The 24,398-nt window shown below is 47.9% G+C and overlaps 1 protein-coding gene across 2 annotated transcripts in view; it reads right to left on the bottom strand.

Annotated features, from left to right (window-relative positions):
• CCNJL (cyclin J like) overlaps positions 1–22,246 on the bottom strand; it is a 54,052-nt gene extending 31,806 nt beyond the window's left edge. Inside the window, exons 1-2 of one of the 2 annotated variants that reach the window (XM_044230280.1) lie at positions 21,874–22,246; positions 20,986–21,100 (exon numbers count right to left, since the gene is read on the bottom strand). In XM_044230280.1, coding sequence (XP_044086215.1) covers positions 20,986–21,051 — 66 coding nt within the window. In that variant the 5' untranslated portion in view covers positions 21,052–21,100; positions 21,874–22,246. Of the gene's footprint in view, positions 1–20,985; positions 21,101–21,496; positions 21,623–21,873 lie in introns of those variants that run through there. The other variant, XM_044230271.1, reaches the window with a different exon arrangement.
• Positions 22,247–24,398: the final 2,152 nt, after the last annotated feature.

Genomic DNA, 24,398 nt, shown 5'->3' with positions numbered 1-24,398 from the left:
TAAAATCTTAAAAAAAAAAAAAAAGAATGAATCAGTTATGTACCTCCCTGCACCCAGTCCACTCCTGTCCCCACACACTGGGGAGCAGCCCAGCACAGACTGTGAAGTCGGGCAGCTTGGGGGGTCCCAACCCCACTCTTGATTAACCTGGTTGAGTTCTGAGCCCCGGCACCATAATAGGAAAAAATGGGGGTCACGCTGCCTCAACTGTAAAGGACATGGCACTTAAGGGCAATCAGCAAGCTTTAGTGGCCTTTTCCTCGCGCTGGGCGCTGGGCAATCAAACTTCAGATAAACTGAGCTTATCTGCCTCTGTGAAAAGCTCTTTGGACTCTCAAAGGAACCTGCTTCGGCCGGTGGAATAAAGCTTCCTACCTGAGGGTTTACAGGGGGGCTGGGGAGCCGGGGGGCGGGGGGGGGCCGCCGAAGGGCCTCCACGGGAAAGGAAACCAACCCCCCACCCCAGGTCTTCCAGAGAACCCTGAGCCAAATGCAATCAGGGGCTCTGAGCCTGGGCTTCTGCTGCAGAGAAGGGTGATTCCTTGGCAAACGAAACGCCAGCGTGCCTCCCTGGTTTAGTTGGAGGGCGCAGCTGATTCCTTCCCTAACCCAATTAGAGGAGGGAAAGGTCTTCATTGCAAGGGCTTTGCTTTAAAGATCCGCATTCCTCCCCAAGCACTTTTGACCTAAGGCAGCTTAAGGCCCTGGCCGCCAGCAGCCAGGGTGCACGAAGCCAGCCCCTCCTACGGAGGGGCCTGGATTCCAGAAACAAAAGAGCAGCCTGCGAGGGGCGGCCTGTAAAGCCCTCCCGGATTAGGGAGGCACTTGGCAGGCGCTCAGCAGCCAGTGTGGGCGGAAAGGGGCAGGAACCCGGCCAGGCAGAATGACCTTCCTCTCAGCAGCGCAGGGGCAACATCTCTGTGGCCAGCAGGAATTCGGGGGGGGGGGGCAGGAGGGCATCGATGAAGAAGGGCACCAGGACAGGCAGGGGCTTCTAGAAACTCCCCCTCCTAAGCCTCTGGCCCGTCATCACCTGAGTCCGACAGGAGAGCACACCGTCCTCCCTATTCGGAGAGGAGCAGGATGGGACACAGGGACAGAGGACAGTGAGGAGTTCAGGTGCGGGAGGTGGAATCCATCTTTATGAAAAACCCCTTCTGTTACCAAAGCACTTTATTTTGGTTTTTCAAAATAGTAATAATGAAAAAAAAATTGTAACAAAGGACAAGAAAAAAACAGACAAAAATGTTCACAGCAGTATTCTGGAGGGCTCAGATCTTGTGTGATTTTTATTTTCATGCTTTCAACACTGGATTCTTAAAAAGCACTTGAAGTACAACAAACCAACAAGCAAACAAACAAACTCAGAGAAGATTGGTAGTTGTCACAGGCGAAGGGGTAGGAGATGGGTGAAATGGGTGAAGATGGTGAAAAGATACAAACTTACAAGTACAAAGTAAATAAATCCTGGGGATGTAATGTGCAGTATGGTGACTAGAGTTAGTAACACTGACTCGTATTTCTGAAAGTTGCTGAGAGAGTCAATCTTAAAAGTTCTCATTACAAGATAAAAATGTAACTACGTGGGGCGCCTGGGTGGCTCAGTGGGTTAAGCCGCTGCCTTCGGCTCAGGTCATGATCTCAGGGTCCTGGGATCGAGTCCCGCGTCGGGCTCTCTGCTCAGCAGGGAGCCTGCTTCCCTCTCTCTCTCTCTCTCTCTCTACCAGCCTCTCCATCTACTTGTGATTTCTCTCTGTCAAATAAATAAATAAAATCTTAAAAAAAAAAAAGTAACTACGTGAAGTGATGAACACTATACTTATTGTGGTGATCATTTCCCAATATATACAAATATTCGGTCCTTATGTCGTACACCTGAAACTACTATAATGTCAATAAAAAAAGATGATTTCGAGGATGAAAAGTACAGCATGGGGAATACAGTCAATACACTGTAATAATGTTATATGGTGACAGACATAACTATACTTATGATGGTGAGCACAGCTTAATGCATAGAACTATCCAATGATAGTACAAGCTAGAACTAACAGAATGCTATATGTCCAACAAACCTTAAAAGCAAATTTAAAAATAACTTCCAAAAGAACGACTGAAATTAAAACAACAACAACAACAACAACAAAAATCCATTCAATGTGTAACCGGTTTGAATTTCAATGACTCTGTTTCCAATCTGAAAAGAAAAAGAGGCAGGGATTAGACACCCACTGTACTAAGGCCCCACTCAAAATGTATTTCCAAGGATTCCCTGGCAATCCCACATCTTAACTGTGAGAAAATCAGCCCTTTCATAAGACCATGCCCCACGCCAGCACTGTGCTAACTAGCCTATTTCATCCACACAAGACCTAAGATCCCGCCCAAGTCTAACCCGGAAGCAGTGATCTTTCTTTTTCTTTCCTCCTTACTAGTTATAAATCATATATTCGCCAACAAATTTCCGAAAGTAGAAAAAAGTAACCAATAACACTTCTGATCCCTTGTGCACAGAGAAGTCCTGTTAAGTTTTACATGGACTCTTCAGATGTTTTCTCTGTGCAAATGCCCACAAAAGGGGATCATAATCTACAAGGGTATCCCAATTTCCCTTCAAGACAGCTCCGGAAACCATGTTTTCAGCAGCTGCCGAGAGTTTTATCACCGTAAGGTTGTGTCGTGACTTCACCAGAACCCCCTTCTGGACGTTTGGGCCATTTCTCCTCCTTGCGGTGTCTGTGCTGGTCACTTATCAGAGAGGTCTTCCCTGACCTCCCTCCCATGCCACAGCAGCCTTTCTTCCCACACTGCGCAGTGGCTGTCAAGCAAGGGGTTTCACCTCTTCCCTCCATCCTGCAGAATGTGACCTCTGGGAGAGAGAGGGAGTCACTTTTCCCTCCATGTCTTGGCCGTGCTCCTGGGACTTGGCACACAGCAAGGGCTAATGAGTGTCTGCTGAATGAGTGAATGAATGTTTGAATGAATGAATGGATGGAGAGTGTTTCGTGATGAACACAGGAGTGACCTCAGCCAACACCAGCTGGGGGAATGCTTTTTCTGCCTGTGGCCATCCCTGCCTTGCCACAGTTTCCCTTATACAGCCCTGAATCCTTCACTAGGGTAACCAATGAGGGAGAGGCGGGGACTGCTATGACACAGGACACTTCTGTGACTAGGGGCACCATTCTGGGGGAAAGGTAGCTGGTACATGTCCAGAAAAGGCTGAGTCCTTTAATAAGTACTCTGCTTGCTGAAGAAGAGCTCTGTCTGCAGGCTGCAAAGCAGGAGGATTATCTGAGAGGGACAGTGCTCCCAGAAAGGCCACCGACAAGTGAATCACAAGGCCTACCAAGCCCAAACTGGGATGCACACAGAGGGAGCAGGGCTGGCTGGACGGGCTTCCGAAGATTCCAGGCATAGATCTCGCCGCCATTGCTCTCCCCTCCCCCACAGAGGCACTGACCTTGGCAGAGGTGGCAAATATTCTACACCTGGGCTAGTCTCAAATGTGCCTGGGAGAACGGGTGAGGCCAGGCTGAAGTGTAGTTAGTTAAACGGGCCCCGAGCACACAGCCAGGACAGCCGGGCAGGGACCCTGGCCTGTCATTGCTGCAGGACAGATGGGGGAGAAAAGTCAGCCTGTGTTCTTCACACACAGGCTCTGGCGGCATTTTGAGGCTAACCTCAGAGAAGTTTGAAGGTCACATGCACTATAAACGTTCAGCCAGTCACCCCTGGTTTCTCCTATTAAGGGAGGAAGGGAAGTCTTCATTTTAACCCTTGGTGTCTTGCACTGAGTTGTTTCTAAATGCCTTATGGTTTTACTTCTCATTATTAATCTACTCTTCCTTTGGATCTCAGCTCAAAAGTCACCTCTGAAAAGTACATCCTAGTCATGCCCTGTCAGATATTCCCCAAGCATCTAGAACTTTTCTCCATCCATCCATCCATCCATCCATCCATCCATCCATCTATCCATTCACTTTTAGTGTCTTTCTTTACTCCTCAACTGTAATTACCATGAGGAAAGGGATGGTTTCATCTTGTTCAGCTCTGGGACCCCAATACTTGACATAAAAAAGACACTTAATAATTAACAAAACATTCAAATTTGGACAAGGCAAATATTTGAAATGAAAAGGTAAATAAAAATTATTTGTTCCTTATCTTAGCTTGAAAGAAACGATCATAATGTGCGATTTCAAATACTCAGGAAGACCAGAGAGGTGGTTTAAGAACCTGAGGACGCTGAATTCTAGGACAAAGAGGAAGCTCTGTCCTTGCCTTGGGGTGGTGTGTGCCTCAGTCTACCCAACAGCAGCAGCAGAGGGTGAACACAGAGGAAGCAGGTAGTGTTTTACAAGGGACTGGGAACTTCAAGAATGGTCAATTATGCACTCTGCACTCAGTCATTTCCAAGGCAATGTTTCCTAATGTGTGTTCCATCACATCCCAGACCCAAGGTTCATTCCCTGAAGAACAGAGATCTGTGGGCCACACTTTACACTGCATCCTACTTTGTTCCTTCCTAAAAGGGATCATGTATTACCTCACTAGAAGCCCTGAAACACTTGTTTGGGAAAAAACTTGAACACAGTTTTAGGACACTCTCAATTAAATCTGGTTACCCACAGATCTTCCTTTCCACCCTTCCTTTTGGGGTGCAGGGAGAGTAACAACCACCCAGAGAGCTTGGGAACTCCCAGAACTCCAGAACTCCCAGAGTTCTGGGAGATGGTGCTTCAGGATGCTGGCCGCTGGGCATGGGTGTGCTAGGGAAATTAAACCCCAATGCATCTGCAAGGTGAGACTCCCGAGAAAATTCCTGGCTCAACTCCCAATCAGTCAATGATGCTAAGCCGAGAGATTTACTGAAAAGTTCGCTGAGATCAAAAACCACTGCTTCTCCCCACAGAATTGCCCTGGTAAGAATTTCCACAAAGCCATGGTTATTAGGAGCCCAGGACCAGCACAAGAGGCTACAGATGCCACCAGGCAGCCAAGGGCTGAGTGCCCTGCCCCATGTCTAGGGACTCGGGTCCAAATTAAATGCCGCCCCCAACCTGCCAACTGCCCCACCTCATATATCATGTACACATATCTTTTCTATATATTCTTTAGAAACTCAACTCTCAATCCTCCTTGGAAAGCAACAACTGATTCTTCCTTGGAAATCGTCTCCTATTGGGTAGACTGAGGCATATGCCACCCCAAAGTTAAGGACAGAGCTTTCTCTTTCCCCTAGAATTCAGTATCCCCAGGCTTTTATAACTCCTCTCTGGTCTTCACAAGTATCTGGAATCACCCATTGTGGTCAATAGTTCTAGACAAGCTTCCATTTTATATACATGTGTTGCACACATCATCTCAAATACATATGTATCTCATTTGCCAGATACTGTGTCCCATGCATTCAGTCCTCAAATCCTCCAACAAGCCCGCGAGGTGGGGATTCTCCGCATCCTGGTATTCCAGACAAGGACAGCTCAGAGAGGCTATGGAACTTCCTTAAGGTCTTAAGTGATGGCTCTGAATCTGGTCTTTTGACTCCATGCTTCTAACATGGTTTTGTGGCCTCCACGGGATAGTTTAGGTTTGTGTTTTCCTTCCAAAGTAATGTTATCTTCAACCAATTACAAAATAACTCATTCCTCCAGAAATTTTAGGAAACACATATATGAATACAAAGAAAATTAGATTCACCAGCAATCGCAGCACTGAGAGGTAAGCCTGAGCATGTACCCAGAGCTGGTTCTCTACACACGCATGCCCCCACGCCTCTCGCTCACTGTCTCTCGCCCTACGGACAACTGTTACTCCTGGGCTCTCCATCCCAGCACTCACCCTGCTGAGGTGGGCCCAGTGAGCGGTACCACGACCAGGATCAGTCGGGTACCCCGAAAACCGAGGCCACCCTGCAGGTTAGTGGCAAAGCTTGGACTGGGACATCAGAGGAACTGGCCCGGGGACCTGGCGTGGGATGCTGTGCTGTGTGTGACCACCACTTCATAAATGGCCCAAGATGCAGCACGGGGCGGAGCTGCTCTCCCACACCAGCCGCTGAGGGCAAACCACACTGGTCTCCTCTGTGCTTCCTGCCATGCTCGTCTCCGTGCTGCCAACTGCTGCCTCCCTAGGGAGGCTGGGCCTCCAGGCACGGGGCCAGCTGGTTGGGAAAGAGCTTGAGGGATCGTGTCTGCCTGAGAACAAAGAGTAGCAAGACATGAAGAAACACCATGTGTAACCAAGGTGACCAACAGGAAGTGGAGACTTGCAAATTGAAAGGGAAAAAGAAAGGGGAGGCGGGTAGGTTGGTTCTTCAGAGGCCTCAGGAGCGCACACCACCGACCTAGGAGGCCCTGCGAGGCCCGAGGCTCACCTTCCTTCCCCTATCCGCTCCAATTGCTTCATAAGGCCCTAGGGGGTATTTTCGGTAAAGAACCAACATCTCTGCGAGAAAACCATTTCAACACTCTCGAGAGGGTGGCTTGCGGCACATGGAGCCCACAATGCCAGTGACATTCCCTCCTGCTGACCCCTGGTTGGTAGCATACCTCCAGCGGACAGAAAGGTCACCACAAGCCACCGCATGGATCACGGGCCCCCTGAACTCAGGAGAGGGCCAGCTCCAGACACACCTTATTCCCAGAAGCCAGAGCCTCTGCCCTCCAGAGCACATTCAGTGACAGGCCCCTGACAGTGGCTGGGTATCCAGTCGTGGCCAAACACAGGTGCGCCTGCCTCTCCGCAGTCCCTTTCCCACTCTGCTCCCCTCCCAAGACCTCCCAACGCCTCCACAGACAACACTCATGGCCTTTTATAAAACGTCCCCCAAGTTCTTCACTTCAGCAGCTTCTCGATATGACCACATCTCTCACACCTTCTCAACTGGGGGTACCCCTCATTCCCCCACACCCTCCTTTATTTAGGTGCATGGGTGGTTCTCTGTAAGAGGTTCAACCCTGGATTGATCTTCCCTCCTGGGTCCCCATTCCTAAGTGGTGGCCTCAATAGATCGTCACATGACACTTTCAGGTCCCTTCCTCAATTTTCAGATTCCTTCTAATGGATCCTCCACCCTGACCCAACCATTCAGCCCAAAACAGGTCAGGAGGGTAAGCATGACCACAACCCCTGAGTCTCTCCAGGTGGAACTCCATTCCCCTGCCCACCTACCGCCCAGGATTTTTGCCACTGTGGTCAGCCGATCACAGGTACTGGACTCTTCTGAGAATTCACAGAAAAATGAAGGCTTCCCCCTGTACGGAGTTGGGTAATGTCTCCCCAAAATCCCTATCTACCCACAACCTTAGAATGTGACCTTTTTTGGGAAATAGGGTCTTGACCCAGTTACAACAAGGTTGTACTAGATTAGAGTGGGCTCGTAACCAATGACTGGTTTCCTCATGAGAACAGAAAACGGAGACACACAGACATACAGAGGAAAGACTGGGCAGAGAGAGATGCAGGAGGAAGACCAGGTGAAGATGGAGACCAAGAATGCACAAACGCAGCGATAAGCCAAGAAGCACCAAGAGGCAAGGAAGGATCCTCCCCGAGAACCTCTGGTAGGAGCACAGTCCTGCAGACACCTTTATTTTGAACTTCTAGCCCCCAGAACTGTGAGAGAATAAAATTCTACTGCTTTCCGCCACCCAGCCTGAGGCAGCCTAGTGGTCTAGTGCATTCCCCATTTCCAGACTTACCGTTGTCTCAGATTTCCCGGGGACACAGCTGGACACCCACCTGGGCTCTACATGCACTTCACGTGAGCCTGATGCTTGACTACAAGCTCCGTGAAGGTAGAGAACATAGTTGTGTTCACCACTTCTATTCCCAAGAGATGGTACCACTTGGCATGTCATCAGCTTTTAAACAATGTATGTTGAATCCAAGAATGAACGCAAGATAGGCAGAAGGAGAAGCAGGCTTTCTGCTGAGCAGGGAGCCCGATGTGGGGCTTGACCCCAGGACCCCAGGATCATGACCTGAGCTGAAGGCAGATGCTTATTCACCTGAGCCACCCAGGCGTCCCAACTGGTCTTTCTTTAAAGCAACATTAATAATCAATGAGAGAATGTGCACCAAGCATTTAAAAGCATCTGGCCTATCACAAGCACCCAAAACACATCAACTCCCTTAACTAAATGAAGTCTTTAAAGAGGAAACCGAGGGGCACCTGGGTGGCTCAGTGGGTTAAGCCGCTGCCTTCAGCTCAGGTCATGATCTCAGGGTCCTCGGATCGAGTCCCGCATCGGGCTCTCTGCTCAGCAGGGGGCCTGCTTCCCTTCCTCTCTCTCTGCCTACTTGTGACCTCTCTCTGTCAAATAAATAAATAAAATCTTTAAAGAGGAAACCGAAATTAGCACACGCTAGGAGGAGCTTTCTTTTCTTTTCTTTTTTTAAAAGATTTTATTTATTTATTTGACAGACAGAGATCACAAGTAGCAAGCTTGCAAGCCTAGCAAGCTTCTGCTTATTCTTTGAACCCCGCCCAAACTGCACCTCCTCTTTGAAGCTTTTCACACATCTCTTGGCAACGAGGTATCACCATCTGTACAGCCGTTAACAAGGTGAGCTCTGGAGCCAGGCTGTGTACCTTCCAATCCCAGCTCTGCCATCTTCTTAGCTGTACGGCCTTAGATAAGTCATTTAACCATCTACTTAAGGATGTCTCAGCTGTAAAAAGGGGATAATTATAGTACATACTAGAGGGGGCTGCTGAGGACTTGGGTTGTGGAAGGCAGTATTTGTCAAGCAAGCACCCATAAATGCACGGTAATGTGGACTATCGTCACACTACTGTTGGGGGTCCCTAGGACATGGCTGAGTCTACACTACCCTGGCTGAGCCCCCTATAGGTCTACAGGCTGTATATGGGGCTCAGTAAATGCTGAATAAAGAGGCTATCTGCCAATGAGGTCATGGAGATGGCCCAAGGAAATCGGCCAGAATTCTGCCTTCCCCAGACTCATGGTCTAGAAAGGTTACCTGTGGCCCCTAGGCCCTTCTCACCAGAGTGCTAAAATCCCTTCCTCCCCAAACAGGCCTCCAGGGAGGTTCCTGACACCTAGGAAGATGTCCCTAGTGGCCTGACAAAAATGCCCCCCAGAAACCACTTCATGGCCAATCCCATACAAAATGAACCCCGAAGAGTTAGGATAATGGAGTATGATGCCTACAACTTGGTTCTTTTTTTTTTTTTTTTAAGATTTTATTTATTTATTTGACAGACAGAGATCACAAGTAGGCAGAGAGGCAGGCAGAGAGAGAGGGGGAAGCCGACTCCCTGCTGAGCAGAGAGCCCGAGACTCGGGGCTTGATCCCAGGACCCTGGGCTCATGACTTGAGCCGAAGGCAAAGAACTCCCTGAGCCACCCAGGCGCCCCATGCAACTCGGTTCTAGAAGAAAAAATGAATAAAGATGGAAGGAGAGAAGGGTAAGGCAAACATGTTAAATAAAATGTTCACAATTTTTGTACCATGCTTGCAACTCTTCTGTAAGTCTGATATTATTTCAAAACAGAAAGTGAGCTCCAAAGGAGATACTAACAAGAGATTATCAACTCAGAGCCAAGGGCTTTAGGCCACTAACCCGCACATTCTCAGATCGCTTGAAGGGAAGTTCACGTTACGCCATCACTGACTTCAAGGCTGGCTGCCGTTCTCCTGCCATCCTAAGGCAGACTCCGGACAGCATGTCCATGGTTTTCAAGTCCCAGCTCTCCCACTTAAGAGGGAAACCCTGGCTGAGCATTTAAGCTCTCAGAGGCCTCTTCTCTACCAGCAGGATGGAGTTACTGGGAGCCATGCTACCCACCCCATAAGCCTGTTTCAACAGTGAAGTCCGCGAAGACAATGCGTAGGCTATAAGGCAGAGACTCCAGATAAGCATCCATGACGTGCAACAGTCACTCTGCTGGGAACTGAAGAGACACAGCCCCAGACTGCCCTGACGGGCCTGCCCTTTATGGGGGGAAGCTGGTTCTAAATCAAATATTCCCCTTAAGAACTGTGTAATTACAAACCGTGCTGAGCAATGAAGGAATAACATGGGGCGGTCTGAGAATGTAATAAGGGGCCCAGGCCCAACCTCGTCGTGGAGTCAGGGAAGGCTTCTCTGAGGAAGTGCTGTTTGAGCCGACAGCTTGACAGCAAGCAGGCTACAACATACTCAAATCCCACAAAAGTAGGAAAGTAGGGACGCCTGGGTGGCTCAGTTGGTTAAGTGGCTGCCTTCGGCTCAGGTCATGATCTCAGCGTCCTGGGATCGAGTCCCACATCGGGCTCCTTGCTCGGCAGGGAGCCTGCTTCTCCCTCTGCCTCTGCCTGCCTCTCTGTCTGCCTGTGCTCGCTCTCTCCCCCTCTCTCTGACAAATGAATAAATAAAATCTTTAAAAAAAAAAAAAAAAGTAGGAAAGTATAGGAAACAAACTGTGAACCGTGAACTCAAGTTAAATGATACCATGAGGAAGTAACAGGCCAAATCAAAGGTAGGGGCCATTTATCAGAACAAATGACCTGGCTTCTCCAAAAGTCAACATTATAGGAAAAAAAAAATGGTTTTAAGGGACTTGGGCAGGGAGGGTGGGCAGGGAGGCCATCAGCAAATAAAAAACTTAGGAGTAATTAAAAAAAATTCTTTATTTATTGGTGAGGGGCAGAGGGAGAGGGAATCCCAAGTAGATCCATTACTGAACGCAGAGCCCATTGTGGGGCTTGATGCCACGACCCCAAGATTATGACCTGAGCCAAAATCAAGAGTCGGACGCTCAACAGACTGAGCCATCCTGGCACCCCAAGAGTAATTTTTTTTAAGAAATGTAATATGTGGACCTTATCTGGATAATGTTTTGACTAAACCAATGATAAAAGCCATTTTTGAGACCCGTAGAGAAGGTAAATATGGGCCGGACAGTAATAGATTATCAGTGATTGTCGTTGATTTTGTTAGGTGTGATAATGGCATGGTTGCTACATTTAAAAAAAAAAAAAAAAAGTCTGTTACCAGATATTTATGGGTAAACTGACATGCTGTCTGAGGAACAGATGAAACAAGTACTAAGCTTGGTGGAGGGTACATGGGGGTTCATTTTACTATGTTCTCTACTTTTGTGTATCTTTAAAAATCTCTATCATAAAAAAATCAAAACAGAGGGACACTCCAGAGTCAGACATGCTGAGTTGAGAAAAAAACCAGAAAACCAGCAGTCATTATGTGCCAAGCTGTCTTCCATAATGTCACATCTCATAGGTCCCCCGTATTTTAGTGTACTAGACACATCACAGTAAAACCAATTCCTTTCTGATGGGCATTTAGGTTCTTTCCAACTTTTCCTTACAGTCACTGAATCTAGTTCCTGAGGCTTCTCTTTTAATGACCCTCCCCGCCCATCCTTGTTGCCTCAGCCCACACACCCAAGTCACTGCCCCGTCACTTCTGGATTGGGTAGCTCGTGATACAGTGTGGATGTCTCTATCCCAAAGAATGCCCAGCCTCTGGCTCTGCCTGCTCCTGTGACCTCCAAGAGAGCCAATCCTCAGGACAATGCAAATTTGGCCTCAAGAAGGATTCAATTTCTAAGGAACTGCTCCTTCGGGGCCAGTGGCACCACACACGGAGCGGTCTAAGAAGGAGCACAGTGCGTTTTCCAGCCAAGGTAGGAGAGGACCTCAACAGCCCTCCCCCAGACTGACACGTGCCCCAGGCTGGTTCCCTCTGCAGACAGGGCTCCCCAGGTCCTGGGAATATCTATTTTAGAGTTCCCTTCCCACTCCCCTCCACAGCTTCTTCCACTCTGGGTTCCCATTCCTTTCCAACAAAGCCAGGCGACACCCTCTGACCTATCCAAAGGGCACTGATTTTTTTTTTTAAAATAAAAGCCAATACTTAGGTCTCGCAAAGCTGCTAGGAAGCAGGCACCATTGGAAGTGCAAACAGACACAATCTTTCAGGAAATTTATTAACGGGCAATGTGCAAAGTTCTTAACATTTTACCCTGTCACCAACAATTTCATTTTAAGAATTTATTCCCAAGACCATACCCACAGACAGACTAGGATCACCACCACGGTGCAATTTATAATCACTAGGAGCGCCTCAAACAAAGACTTGTGTTATACACATAAACAAATGGAGTATTACTCAGCAGGAAAAAAATAAACTCCTAACAGACACAACAACAGGGAAGGACCTCAGACACATTATGCAAAATAGAAAAAGGCAGACAGGAAAGAGTCCATGCGGGTAACTACATTTACATGAAACTCCAGGAAAGACAAATACGGTCCACAAACAGCAGACCATGGCCTGGGACTGGGGAGCAGGATGGAGAGTGACTGACTGAGAAGGAGCACAGTGGAGCTTTCCAGGTTGATGGCAATGCTCTGTATCTTCTGGTAATGCTTGTATCTTTTTTTTTTTTTTAAGGATTTAAAAAAAAAAAAAGATTTTATTTGTTTATTTGACAGAGGGAGCGATCACAAGTAGGCAGAGAGGCAGGCAAAGAGAGAGAGAAGCAGCAAGCTCCCCGCTGAGAAGAGAGCCCGATGCAGGGCTTGATCCCAGAACCCTGAGACCATGACCTGAGCCAAAGGCAAAGGCTGAACCCACTGAGCCACCCAGGTGCCCCTTTAAGGATTTTCTTTTCAAGTTTATTTATTTAAACAATCTTAATAGCCAAAGTGGGGCTCGAACTCATGACCCAGAGATCAAGAACCACATGCTCTACCAACTGAGCCAGCTAGGTGCTCTGGCACTGTTCTGTATCGTGAATATGGTGGTAGTTACATGACTGCACACATTTACCCAAACTCGCCGTGCACTGTAAACTGAATGCACTCTTAAGATCTGTACATCTTACTGCAGACTGTAACTCAGTTTTAACTCAAAATGAGTAGTAACTCCACCTAAATATCCAAGAAGGAGATGAGCCAACCAAATCCCCGTGTATCCACAAAATAAAACACGATGCATGACATCATAGAAAAATAGTTAATGACATAAAAAGTTATTTAATGTATACAGTTAAGAAAGAAAAAAATTAAGTTCTAGAAATATAATACATAATGGCTTATTTTTTTAAAAGATTTTATTTATTTGAAAGAGAGATAGAGAAATCATGAGCAGGGGAAGGGACAGAGGGAGAAGCAGGCTCCCCTCTGAGCAGGGAGCCAGGTGGAGGGCTCGATCCCAGGACCCTGGGATCATGACCTGAGCAAAGGCAGATGTTTAATTGACTGAGCCACTCGGGCATCCCTACAGTGCATTTTGTAAGATGAAATATATATGTTTAGATTAAAAATGACCAAAAAGAAATATCTCAGCCATTTATTCAATAAAAATTTATTAGTATCTACTATATAACTGAGCAGAAAAGACAGAAAAAAAAATCCGTCCTCATCATGGAGATTCTGTTCACTGGTTTCACAGATAATATTTGAATTATTACAAAATATACATTAAAAAATCAAATGGTACAAGAAAGTGTAAATTTTACTACACCTGTGTTAGAAAACACACACACACACACACACACACACAGGTGTTCTTGTTTATGCAGAGAATAACTCTGGAAGGATTCACAAGAAGCTGGGATCAGTGGTACCTTTTAGAAAGGGAGACCAGGGTAATGGAACAGGGTGGAAAGAAGCCTATACACTATCTACCCCCTTTTCTTTTTTCAAGATTTTATTTGAGAGAGGGTGTGTGTGTGTGTGTGTGTGTGTGTGAGAGAGAGAGAGAGAGAGAGCGAGCATGAGTAGGGGGAGGGGAGAAGGAGAGAAAAGCAGACTCCCTGCTAAGCAGGGGTCCTAATCCAGGACCCCAGGATCATGATCTGAGCCCAGCGCAGCCGCTCAACACACGAATGAGCCACCCAGGCGCCCCACTATTTACCCTTTTGTGTAGCTTAATTTTTGTTACCATGTTCTTATATTACTTATTCTAAATAAGCACAATCACTTGTTTCTACTTTTTTTTGCTAGTGTCCAATAGCCAGGAATTGGGTACAGAAGGAGGATACAGAAATGTGGGCATGATACACTGTGAAATGAACAGAGTGTTTAGAGACAAGCTTTTTCCCGCTCTTACCGAAAAAACAAAACACAGAAAACAAAATAAAACGTATGATGATGACATCCACACAAAGGAAGAGAAGAACCTAACCCAAAGTTTCAACAGAGATTACTTCCAAGTGCTGGGACTGGAGGAGGAATTTGACTTTCTTCTGTTTGCTTGTATTGGTTTTTGCAGTCTCCTAAACAAACAAGCAAAAAAACCCCACCCCACTTTGTGTGTGTGTGTGTGTGTGTGTGTGTGTACACGGTTTAAGAACTTTAAAAAAACAAAAAGAGAGAAAACTGCAGACCCACAGTGTCACCTGCCAGGTGCTCAGATATACGAGAGAATCGTTGGCTGTGCTCGCTTTACCCAAGGGGGTGTGTGGTTTAGGAAGACAAAGAACAAGTCAAGGGCAGAGGCACAGGGCCAGCTCAAAGCCTGAAACGTCCTCCCCTACTTGGCACAGGCTTCCTCAGTCAGCTGGGGCACCTGCCAACCCCCGCCCCACCCCAAAATCCATGAGGCCCCAAAGGCTGACTGAGTACGTCCATATCCATGTATTTTCTCTGGGACACCTGGGAGGCAGGTGGGGCAGGGATCACACCATCCTGACGGGCAGGCGAAAGGAAGACTCCAAAATAATGTGCTTCTTCCATAGGTAAGGTGCAGTGAGACCAAGCCTCAGGTGAGTGTTGTGGGCCCACTGAGCACGCCATTTCCCAATCCGTCTTCCATCCCCTCTCTACAACCCAGGGGTGGGGGAGTGGGGGAAGCCCAACAGTGCTGCGGGAAGTCTGCTTATACTAAAAGCCTCACCTTGCCCTCCAGGAAGGGGCCCTAAGGGATCTCCCTTGAAGACCACAACCGTAGGTAGCTCTGTCAGTAGGTAAGGGTTTATCCAAACCAGCCAATGGGGTATGACAGGCTTAAAATGACACATTTCTGGAACTAAGCTGGGCAGACACATCTTGTGGCCAGTGTCAAGAGCATTTTGGTATTGGTAGATCCAGTCTGGGCTCCTGATTTGGGAAGAATTCACTCCTGGGTGTGCAGAAGCCCCAAAGGAGGGGAGGGGAATAGAAAAACCAAAGAGGGTGTGACCCAGTCAAACTGCGGAGCAGGGACTTGGATCAACACTTTCTATGAAAAGTCATTAAGTCGGCCTTGCAGTGGGGAAGTTTAAGGAATTAAGGGAGAAGAATGAGTGGAAGAAAAAAAACAACCACGGACATTGGAAGAGATACATTAAAGGATGTGATGCTTTAGAAGCCACTAGAAAACGATGTGGCTTTAACCCAGGGGCAGGGGAGCTGGGGTGAGATTCTCCCACCTCCAGCTGTCAGAGTTCAGGTCAGAGAAGCCCTGGAGGCATCCCTCCCCTGCCCTGACAAGTCAGAACACCATCATGTCCACCCCAGGGACACGTAACAGCAGAGGCCAAACCGCTTCAAGGTGAGAAGCATCACCCACAGGTGAGGGGCCAGGACCAAATAAGGAAGGCCCCGGCCGGGCAATCAGCCCTTCCAAGGCCCAGGGCAAGGCCAGAGCCCGGGACTGCTAGCTTCTCAGCATGGCTGAAAGAAAACCCAACGTGGAGAGTCATCCTCACACCGACTGAAACCCAAAGCCTATGGTGCCATGGACGGCAGAGCTTGGATGGTCTTGTGCCATGGATTTCCAATCTTTGTTAAAATGGATGATTTTGTAAATGTACAAGCTTTGATACAATGATCTGTTTGCTCTCAACAATTACTCACACCCTCTGAGTGTGGTAGTTACCCATCTGTAAAAACAAGGTCAATGCCAGCGCTCGGGGTCAATGCTTGGGGAACAGAGCACGCTCCGCACACCGCCGGAAAGTGAGTGCTCAACAGACAGTAGCCGCCAAGATTATCATCACTAAACATCATTTTCTTGATGGTGTATAGGAAGAGCTTTGTATAAATTCAGTCACAGATCAGTAAAAATGTCCTCTGTCAGTCTACTGGCTCGCGAAACGTGTCTCGGACAGGTAAAGTTCTCTAAGGACACAATGAGGCAAGCTTCAGGAAGTAGGCGACTGGAGGTCTGGGGCAGGCCAAGAACACCCCCACGATATCACATGACCCCGACCCTAGGAGGTGAAAAAGATGGAGGGAGCCTCTGGCACACAGATTCCCCAGGGTCCCGAAGATAAAGCTAGGAGATTATGCCAGGTAGGGCTTGTCCACATGGCTTTGGGAGGGTGGGGGTCTTAAATTTTAAACTTAAGGTGGGTTCCTCTTTTTGGGGAAAAAAGAAAAGGTGGCTCTCAGGTTTTTTTGTTTTTGTTTTTTAATATTTTATTCGAGAGAGCAAGCAAGAGCAAGAAACCACAAGCAGGGGAGAGCAGAAGGCTCCCTGCTAGGTAGGGAACCTGATTTGAGGCTTGATCCCAGGACCCCGGGATCATGACCTGAGCCAAAGGCAGATGCTTAACTGACTGAGCCACCCAGGCGCCCCAGGTTTTAATGGGCTCTCAGCTTTAATCTGAATATTCATGGGGATATATACACTTGGTTACGGGGAAACATCACCAACAGCCTCACTGTCACCATTGGCCTTGCAGTGGGGAAGTTTAAGGAATTAAGGGAGAAGAATAAGTGGAAGAAAAAAACAACCACGGACATAGGAAGAGACACATTCAAGGATGTGATGCTTTAGAAGTGAGATCTGTTCCCTGCCTCGTGCTCACTGAAGTTCAAGGGCACAGGTGTTACAAGAAAGAAACCTGACCACTACCGCCACCCCCACCCCGGTACCGGCTGGCAGCCCGACCCCCAGCAGGAAGGAGCTGGAGAAAGGGGTTCTAGGTCGGTTCCAGCAGAAGCAATAGAGCCAGGAAGGATGACGAAGGGAGCAATTTAAGGCTGAGCATGGGAATAAAGTAGCTAGAGAGGGAGACATTTCTCTAGAGGGATGTGGGCGGGAGGAGGGTTCCATTCTCCCCCACACGGTCAGGATGCTTTAGGCTAACTGCTTAGATTTTGCTGATGGTGTCTAGCTGCTGGGTCCCAAGGACGTGACTTTTGGCAAACTGAAGGCTTTCCCAGCCTCAACCCCCTGCCACCCAAAACCAATGGGATAATGATGCCTTTCCTAATAAGGATTACCTGTCACACTTGTGAAGCCTTCCGAGGGTGGTCACAAGCCCCAAGCCTTACTCTGACCACACACTACGTGAAAGCAATGATCCGTTTCACATTCAGCTTCACGTTTAACAATCATTAAGTGGAAAGACACAGTGCCTGTCATGTGACATATGTCCCAAGTTCTCAGGTCCTCACTCGCTCCTAACATTCCTATAAAATATCCCAAAGGAGGGGCGCCTGGGTGGTTCAGTCATTCAGCGTCTGCCTTCAGCTCAGGTCATGGTCCCAGCGTCCTGGGATCGAGCCCCACATCAGGCTGCTTGCTCTGCGGGAAGCCTGCTTCTCCCTCTCTCACTCCCCCCTTGTGTTCCCTTTCTCGCTCTGCCTGTCTCTCTGACAGATAAATAAACAAACTCTTTAAAAAAAAAAAATCCCAAAGGAGATTCATTCTTCTTGCCACTCTGCTCAGATCAGGGAGACTCTATTCTGGATACTGACACTGGCACTGAACAAGACAGACACAGGCCAATTCCTGCAGAACATACATTCTAGTGCAGGGGAGAAGATAATCAACAGAAAATAAATCCAGGTACTGGCAAATACTATAAAGGAAAGAAAACAGGATGATTTGATGGAGAGACACAGAGAACAGTAAAAGAGGAATACAGACTTCAAGTACAGGGAACAGCCAGGGCGCAAAGACCCGGAGACGCTGAATAAGCTTGACTCATTCAAGGAAGAGAAAGGAGGTCAGTATGGGAAGGAGGAGGAGACAATATCGGAGAGCGGGCCAAGGCCCAACGTGTCAGGTACTACAGGCAGAGGTCACTGTGAGTGCAACAGGATGACACTGGAGGTCTTTAAGCAGGGAACCGACACAATCTAAGTTCTGGTGCTAGTGGGGAGAATGGACAATGGGGGCCAGGTTCCAAGTTTTGAGAAGTTAAACAAGTGTCTCAGAGTCTGACCATGGTAACTAGTTCGCATCCAACACCACAGTTCATTTCCACAGTGTCACATTTTGCACGCGATAGTACAATGTTATTCTGGAATCACACATCTGACAAACTGGGGCTCCCATTATCTCTGTGATCAGCCTTGCTTCCTGCATCTGTCAGGGAGCAGACCCACTCCTGGTTCAATGACTGACAATTCAACAGTACATGAGCAAACGTGCTCTGTGTTCACCTGGCAACATGTGACAAACAACGAGGATCGACTAAGTGCCAGACACTTGCGAAGTTGTCCTACAGCGTTAGAAACGTATTACTGGAATAGACACCTACCAAAAAATTACTCTGGGGAAAATTAAAGGCCAGCCTTCATTCTTAAGAAAGGTGAGAGGCTGGTGTGGGTTCCCCCTAGTCCTCACTTTTCTCTGTAAACTCTCCATAAAGCCAAATTGTCTCGAGGGGCATCTGTTTCTTTGAGCAGAGAGAAGAAATAAAGGAGAAAAATAGTTAATATATTGGGGAGGTAGGACACCATAGCCAAAGGAACATGGAATTTGCCCTTAAAAGACCCCGGGCATCAACCCCTGGGTGAGGTTTCTATTTCTAACCTGTAAAATCTGGACATATGTGTCCTCGCTGAGATGGGTAGCCCATAAGAAATTACCATGGCACCGCGGTGTGGCTGAGGCACAGTTAACAGGGGACTGTCAGCCCCTGCTCCTCTGAGCGGCTGGAAGGCTCGTATGAAAGATGGGGGGGTTCTCGGGTAACTGAGCTAGTTCAGTTTAAAGCCTTCCTGCATCAAAGGGACAAATCAAGGATAGTCATTGCTCCCAAGATCTGAGCAGAACTGACTACACTCAAGCCTACGAGAAACTAAGGAAGCCCAGTTTCCATGGCAGTTCTTACTACTTCACTTAGCCACCGGCTCTGGGAAAGAACCAAGACTAGACTGCCTGGTACACCAACGGCTATCCCTGCTTTCTACCTGACCACCAAGACCTGGATTCCTTCTCCAGATGACTAGAATGGGCTGTACCCTGGCCATTCTGCTCTCCCAGAAGAGGAGCAAAGGAAGCAGAAAAAAACTACAGCCTGGGGAACCAATGTCAGACAGAGGTAGATTAATAGATAAAGGAAAAAAAATTAATAATAATAATAATGGAAAACAGCTACTCCCCCCTTGAGGGAGAAAAACCCTTAACAGCTGGGGACTTTTTTTTTTTTTTTTTAAGATTTTATTTATTTATTTGACAGACAGAGATCACAACCAGGCAGAGAGGCAGGCAGAGAGAGAGGAGGAAGCAGGCTCTCTGCTGAGCAGAGAACCCAAGGTGGGGCTCGATCCCAGGACCCTGAGATCATGACCTAAGCGGAAGGCAGAGGCTTAACCCACTGAGCCACCCAGGTGCCCCAACAGCTGGTGACTTTTTAAGCAGAACTCCATAGACAATGGATACAAATGCACTGGTTGTGGAACCTGTCTGTGTAGGGACCCAGGTACCCCACAAGGAAGACCTCTCCCTCCCTATGTTGGGCTGAACAGTATCTACTTATGTCCCCAATTTCATGTCCACCTATAATCTCTGTAGGTGGTCCTATTTGGAAAGAGGGTCTTTTCAGACGTAATTAATTAAGATGAGGTCTTACTGGATTAAAGTAGACCCTATTCCAACGAGTGGTGTTCTTACAAGGAGAGAAAACAGACAGAGACATAACCAAAACGCCCTGTGACAACCAAACTCACTGGAATGACACATCTGCAAGCCAAGAACTCCAAGGGTTAGGATGGCCCTTCCAACACCTTGATTTTGGATTCCTAGACTCCAGAATTGTGAGAGAACACATTTCTGTTGTTTTAAGTCTCCTTGTCACAGCAGCCCTAGAAAACCAATACACAGGGGGCACCTGCGTGGCTCAGGTCATGATCTCAGGGTCCTAGATGGAGCCCCTTATCAGGTTCCCTGTTCACTGGGGAGTCTGCCTTTCCCTCCCTCCCCTGCTCATGCGCTCTCTCTGTCAAATAGATAGATAAAATCTCAAAAAAGAAAGAAAAAAAGAAAACCAACACACTCCTCTATTTCACACCTGTTCCCCAAACCACCCTTCCCAGTCTCAGCCCAGAAACAGCAGGCAAGACACACAGGCCATGCCACCAACCTCGGAAGTTCTACCTTCTCCGTGCCCATCAGCACTTCTCCCTTTAAGGTGAGGAGAGTGAGTGTAGGGATCATATTTCAGCTGCCCCCAGAGGCAAACTGGCAGGGGGAGGGGAGTGTTTGTTTTCTCCCCACATTCTCCCAGTTCTGCAACATCTCTTTTAGACTAGTGTTTCTTAAATTTTATTCAGTCCCATCCCAGAGATTTTTTTTTTTTTTGAGGAGGGCGTAACCATATATACCACGTACTTTCATTTACCTATCATTTCTTTACATCGAGTCACAACTTTTTCTATCTTAAACTGCTACATCGTTACAATCAATGGGAATCATTATCATCTAGCCTATGCAGAACTTGCTAGATATACATTTTTAAATTTCACATTAAAATAAATACACAGTCTTTTTTTTTTTTTTTAACGCACTGTTTAAAATTACCTCAGCTGTCAATCCTATGGGAAACGCAGCTTTAAGGAGTTTAGTGACTATCTCCGTTGAGCCGTCTGGGTTCTTAGTAAGTAAGACCAGTTAAAGCTCTCCCAATCTCGAATGTCTCGCCCCACGACACTCCGGGAGAAGGGGAAGGGCGGGACGAAGGCAAGGCACCGGGAGTTTGAGCACCTACGCGGAACGACGTGAGGACATCGAATTGAGACCCCATTAAATGCCCAGCCCCACGACCGCGGCGGGGAGGAACTGACCTTCTCGCGCAGGGTGCAGTGGACGTCCGAGGCGACGCGCCCTTCCCACCACGGCTCATCCATCATCGGGTTTGCAGCGCAGCGATCCGACGCTACCGGGCCCTCAGGGCGCACCCTGCGTGGACACGGCAACTCGAGCAGCCGCAGCACGCCCCCTTCCCCGGCTCCGACCCCCGGCACCCCTACCCTAGCTCGTCCCCAGCTGGGGCCCGAACGGGCGCCCATTCCTGCCCCGCTCGGCGGAGCTGGTGGTCGCCTCCGGCCCCGGCGAGGGTACGGTGCCCCTCTGCCCTCTGCTCGCGGGAGCCGGAGCGACCTGGAGCTGTGCAACAACTGGCAGAATTTTTATCTTCCTTTTTGCAAAAGTTGCAGAGAAAGTTGTCGGCTCCGGTAGGTCGCCCGAGGCTGGGGCTCCGGCAGCGGCCACCGGCTCGCCGTCCCCCACTCCTCCCCCGCCGCCCAGCCTTTGTCCTGCTCCCACATCCTGCCCTAGAGCCGGGGCGAAACTCACTCATCCCTCTTCGGCCGTGGGGGGCTGCGGGCGCCAGGCCCCTATCAGGGCCGAGCCGGCGGTGCCCTCGGGTGCCTGCACGCGTCAGGGCGGACGAGCGGGGCGCTCCACGCTCTCCGCCGCCGCTTCCGCAGCCCCGCTCGCCCCCGCCGCCGCGCCCCTGTGTGCGCTCGGGTCCCGCCGCGGCTCGCAGCCTCCCGGCAGCCGGGGGCCTCCCTCCCTCGCTGGGGGAATTGGGGGCCGGGCGTCGCGCATGCGCCGCCGGCCCGCACCCCCGCGGGGCGGGGGGCTGGGAATTGGAGTCTTTTCTTTCGCCAGGGCTGGCTCCGCTTCCTGCCCGCCCTCCTCCCCCGCCTGGGTGGAAAGCTTCCTCTCACCTTCGCGGAGTCTCTGGGTGGCCTCCCGGGCGCCTCGTGGGCTTGCACGCGGAGCGCAGGGACCGCAGCGCCACCTGCGCGCACCACGCGTGAAACGCGCGGGCAGGATGCCCCCAGAAAGTTCTGTCTCCCGCGTGCTCCGCTGTAGCCAGCCTTACGTAGGTTTCACCTGTTTTTTCTTTCCGGTTTTTTTTTTTTCTTTTTTTTCCCTAAACTTGTCCTGCTATCGGGAGGTAGATTCCCAAACGGACAGTTCCCACGAAAACTCGAGAAAAGCCACTCTTGGTTATCCACGAGTCCTTAATAATAAAGGAGGATCACTGTACCAACTGGTGTTTACCACGTTCCTACAGAGTGTAGGTCTCGTCTTAGGTTGGAGGAAAACCTATCTCCTGGAACCGTACGGTGGATGGAAAGCATTGTTATTTTAATTCAGCTGACTGTTTTCGGAAAGGCACTCCCATGAATCAGCTGATCTATTGGCTCATCTGTGAGCGGTCCTGTTGGCTGACTTTTGTGTGTGTGTGTGTGTGTGTGTGTTACTTTTGGAGAGTCACAGATGTGTTTCAAATCCACCTACAAAGTGTATGTTTTTTGCCAAGTTCCTCACACACTCTGAGTCTGGGAACCTTCTTCTGTAAAATGGGAATAAAAATTGCACCCGCCTGCTGGAGATAATGTATTATCACATGAGATAATTCGTGTAAAAGGATAATGGCCATGACAAGTATAAAAAAACAAACAAACAACAACAAAAAAACAATAAATAGCCACGCCTAAAGAACCTTTAGTTCTGATTTCCTGCAAGCACATAACCCACCTGGAAAAAAATTTTTAAGTCAGCATTGATAAGCTTCAACTGGAGCTTAAAGAGCAGTTGTAATGTAACACATATATTTATTGTAGTATAATATATATGTAATATATATGTGTGTATGTATATATATACATATATATGTATGTATATATGATATATATATATACTCTTGTAAAAGTATAAGATACCTAGGAATAAACTTATTGTTAAGTGCAGGCTCTTAATGAAAAAATTAGAAAAGTTGAAACGTGATAAGAAAGGTTTGGAGGAATAGAAGAAGGTGAAAATACCGACTTTACTCAAATTAACTTTTTTATTTTTTAAGTGGGCTCCGTGCCCAGCGTGGGGCCACCCTGGGCCTTGAACTCAGAGCCCTGAGCTGAAATCAAGAGTGTGATGCTCAACCAACTGAGCCACTCAGACGCCCCTCAAGTTAGTTCTTTTAATAAAATTCTAATGATTACAGATAGATAGCGGTGGGTGAGGGAGGACACATAACACTTTTTCTAAGACTCAAAGGGAAAAAACTGTGAGAAAAAACTAAGAAGGGAGGCTAGACCTGCATTACCAAATCTTAGAGCATATTGCCAAGCTGCAATTGTAATAGTGTGGTGTTGGTACAACAACGGGCAGGTAAGCATCAGTGGAATACTTGGAAGTCAAGATGTGTATACAAGATATTTAAGTATAATCCTTAGGATAAGGGCATTTCACTTTTGTGGGGAAAAGGATAAATTCTTCAATAAATTAGGCTGGGGAAATTAGTAACTATAGAGATTTATTTAGACCGTCTCCAAGGTAAATAGAAGAACCTGTCAAATGACTAAAAAAATTTAGTGGCAAGTTTGATGTCCTTTATTCAAGGGAAGACAGTCCATGGAGGAAGGGGTGGGGAATACAGTGCCTCACCAGCAGCGGAGCTGTCTTCCGAAGGGATCTGGGGCAAGAACAAGTTTTCCAGGATGTTAGAAAAGGCAATACAGAAGCAGGGTATGATTGGCTCAGTAGGAGGATGGGGATTTCTTTAGAAGGCTAGCCGGTCCTATTTTCTAAGGTAAGGTAAACTAGCTGAAGCTAATTTGGAGATTCGTGATTGGTGTATGTTAGGTTTCCCTGCCAGGTGTTTCCGGAAGCATGCAGTCTGACTTAGGTTTGGGTTTGTGATGTGGAACAGGTCACTAGGGTAGCCTCCATTTTATGGGTCCCTACCTATAAATTAGCTTTATCAAGCCCAAAGAACTACAAGCAAACAACAAAATCACAAGACAATTAAGAGAAAACATAGGTGAATTATTTCAGAGGAGAAAGCCCAGATACAAAGCACAGGAAGAAACCAAAGGATGAGTGTATATATTTGAATGAGTGTGCAAGACTTAGACATGTCGAGTATCACTGAGAAGGCAAATGACAAATTGGAGAAAATGTTTTTAACAAACGTGACTTAATTTTGTCTTACTACTATTTGGGCCTCTTGTAAATCAGTACTACGTAAAACACTAACACCAAAATTCAGAAATGGATGAACAGGCATGCCGTGAAAGAAGAAATTCAAATGGATTAGTATCATTTTGAAAATGTTCATACTCACTAGCAAAGACATTACAAAAAAATTTTTTAGGGGTTCCTGGGCGGCTCAGTTGGTTAACCATCTGCCTTCGGCTCAGGTTATGATCCTAGGGTCCTGGGATGGAGCCCACATTGGGCTCTC

Source organism: Neovison vison, chromosome 1 (genome assembly GCF_020171115.1).
Source record: "Neovison vison isolate M4711 chromosome 1, ASM_NN_V1, whole genome shotgun sequence".
Lineage (NCBI taxonomy): Eukaryota > Metazoa > Chordata > Mammalia > Carnivora > Mustelidae > Neogale > Neogale vison.
This window is presented reverse-complemented; position numbering and strand designations above follow the sequence as displayed.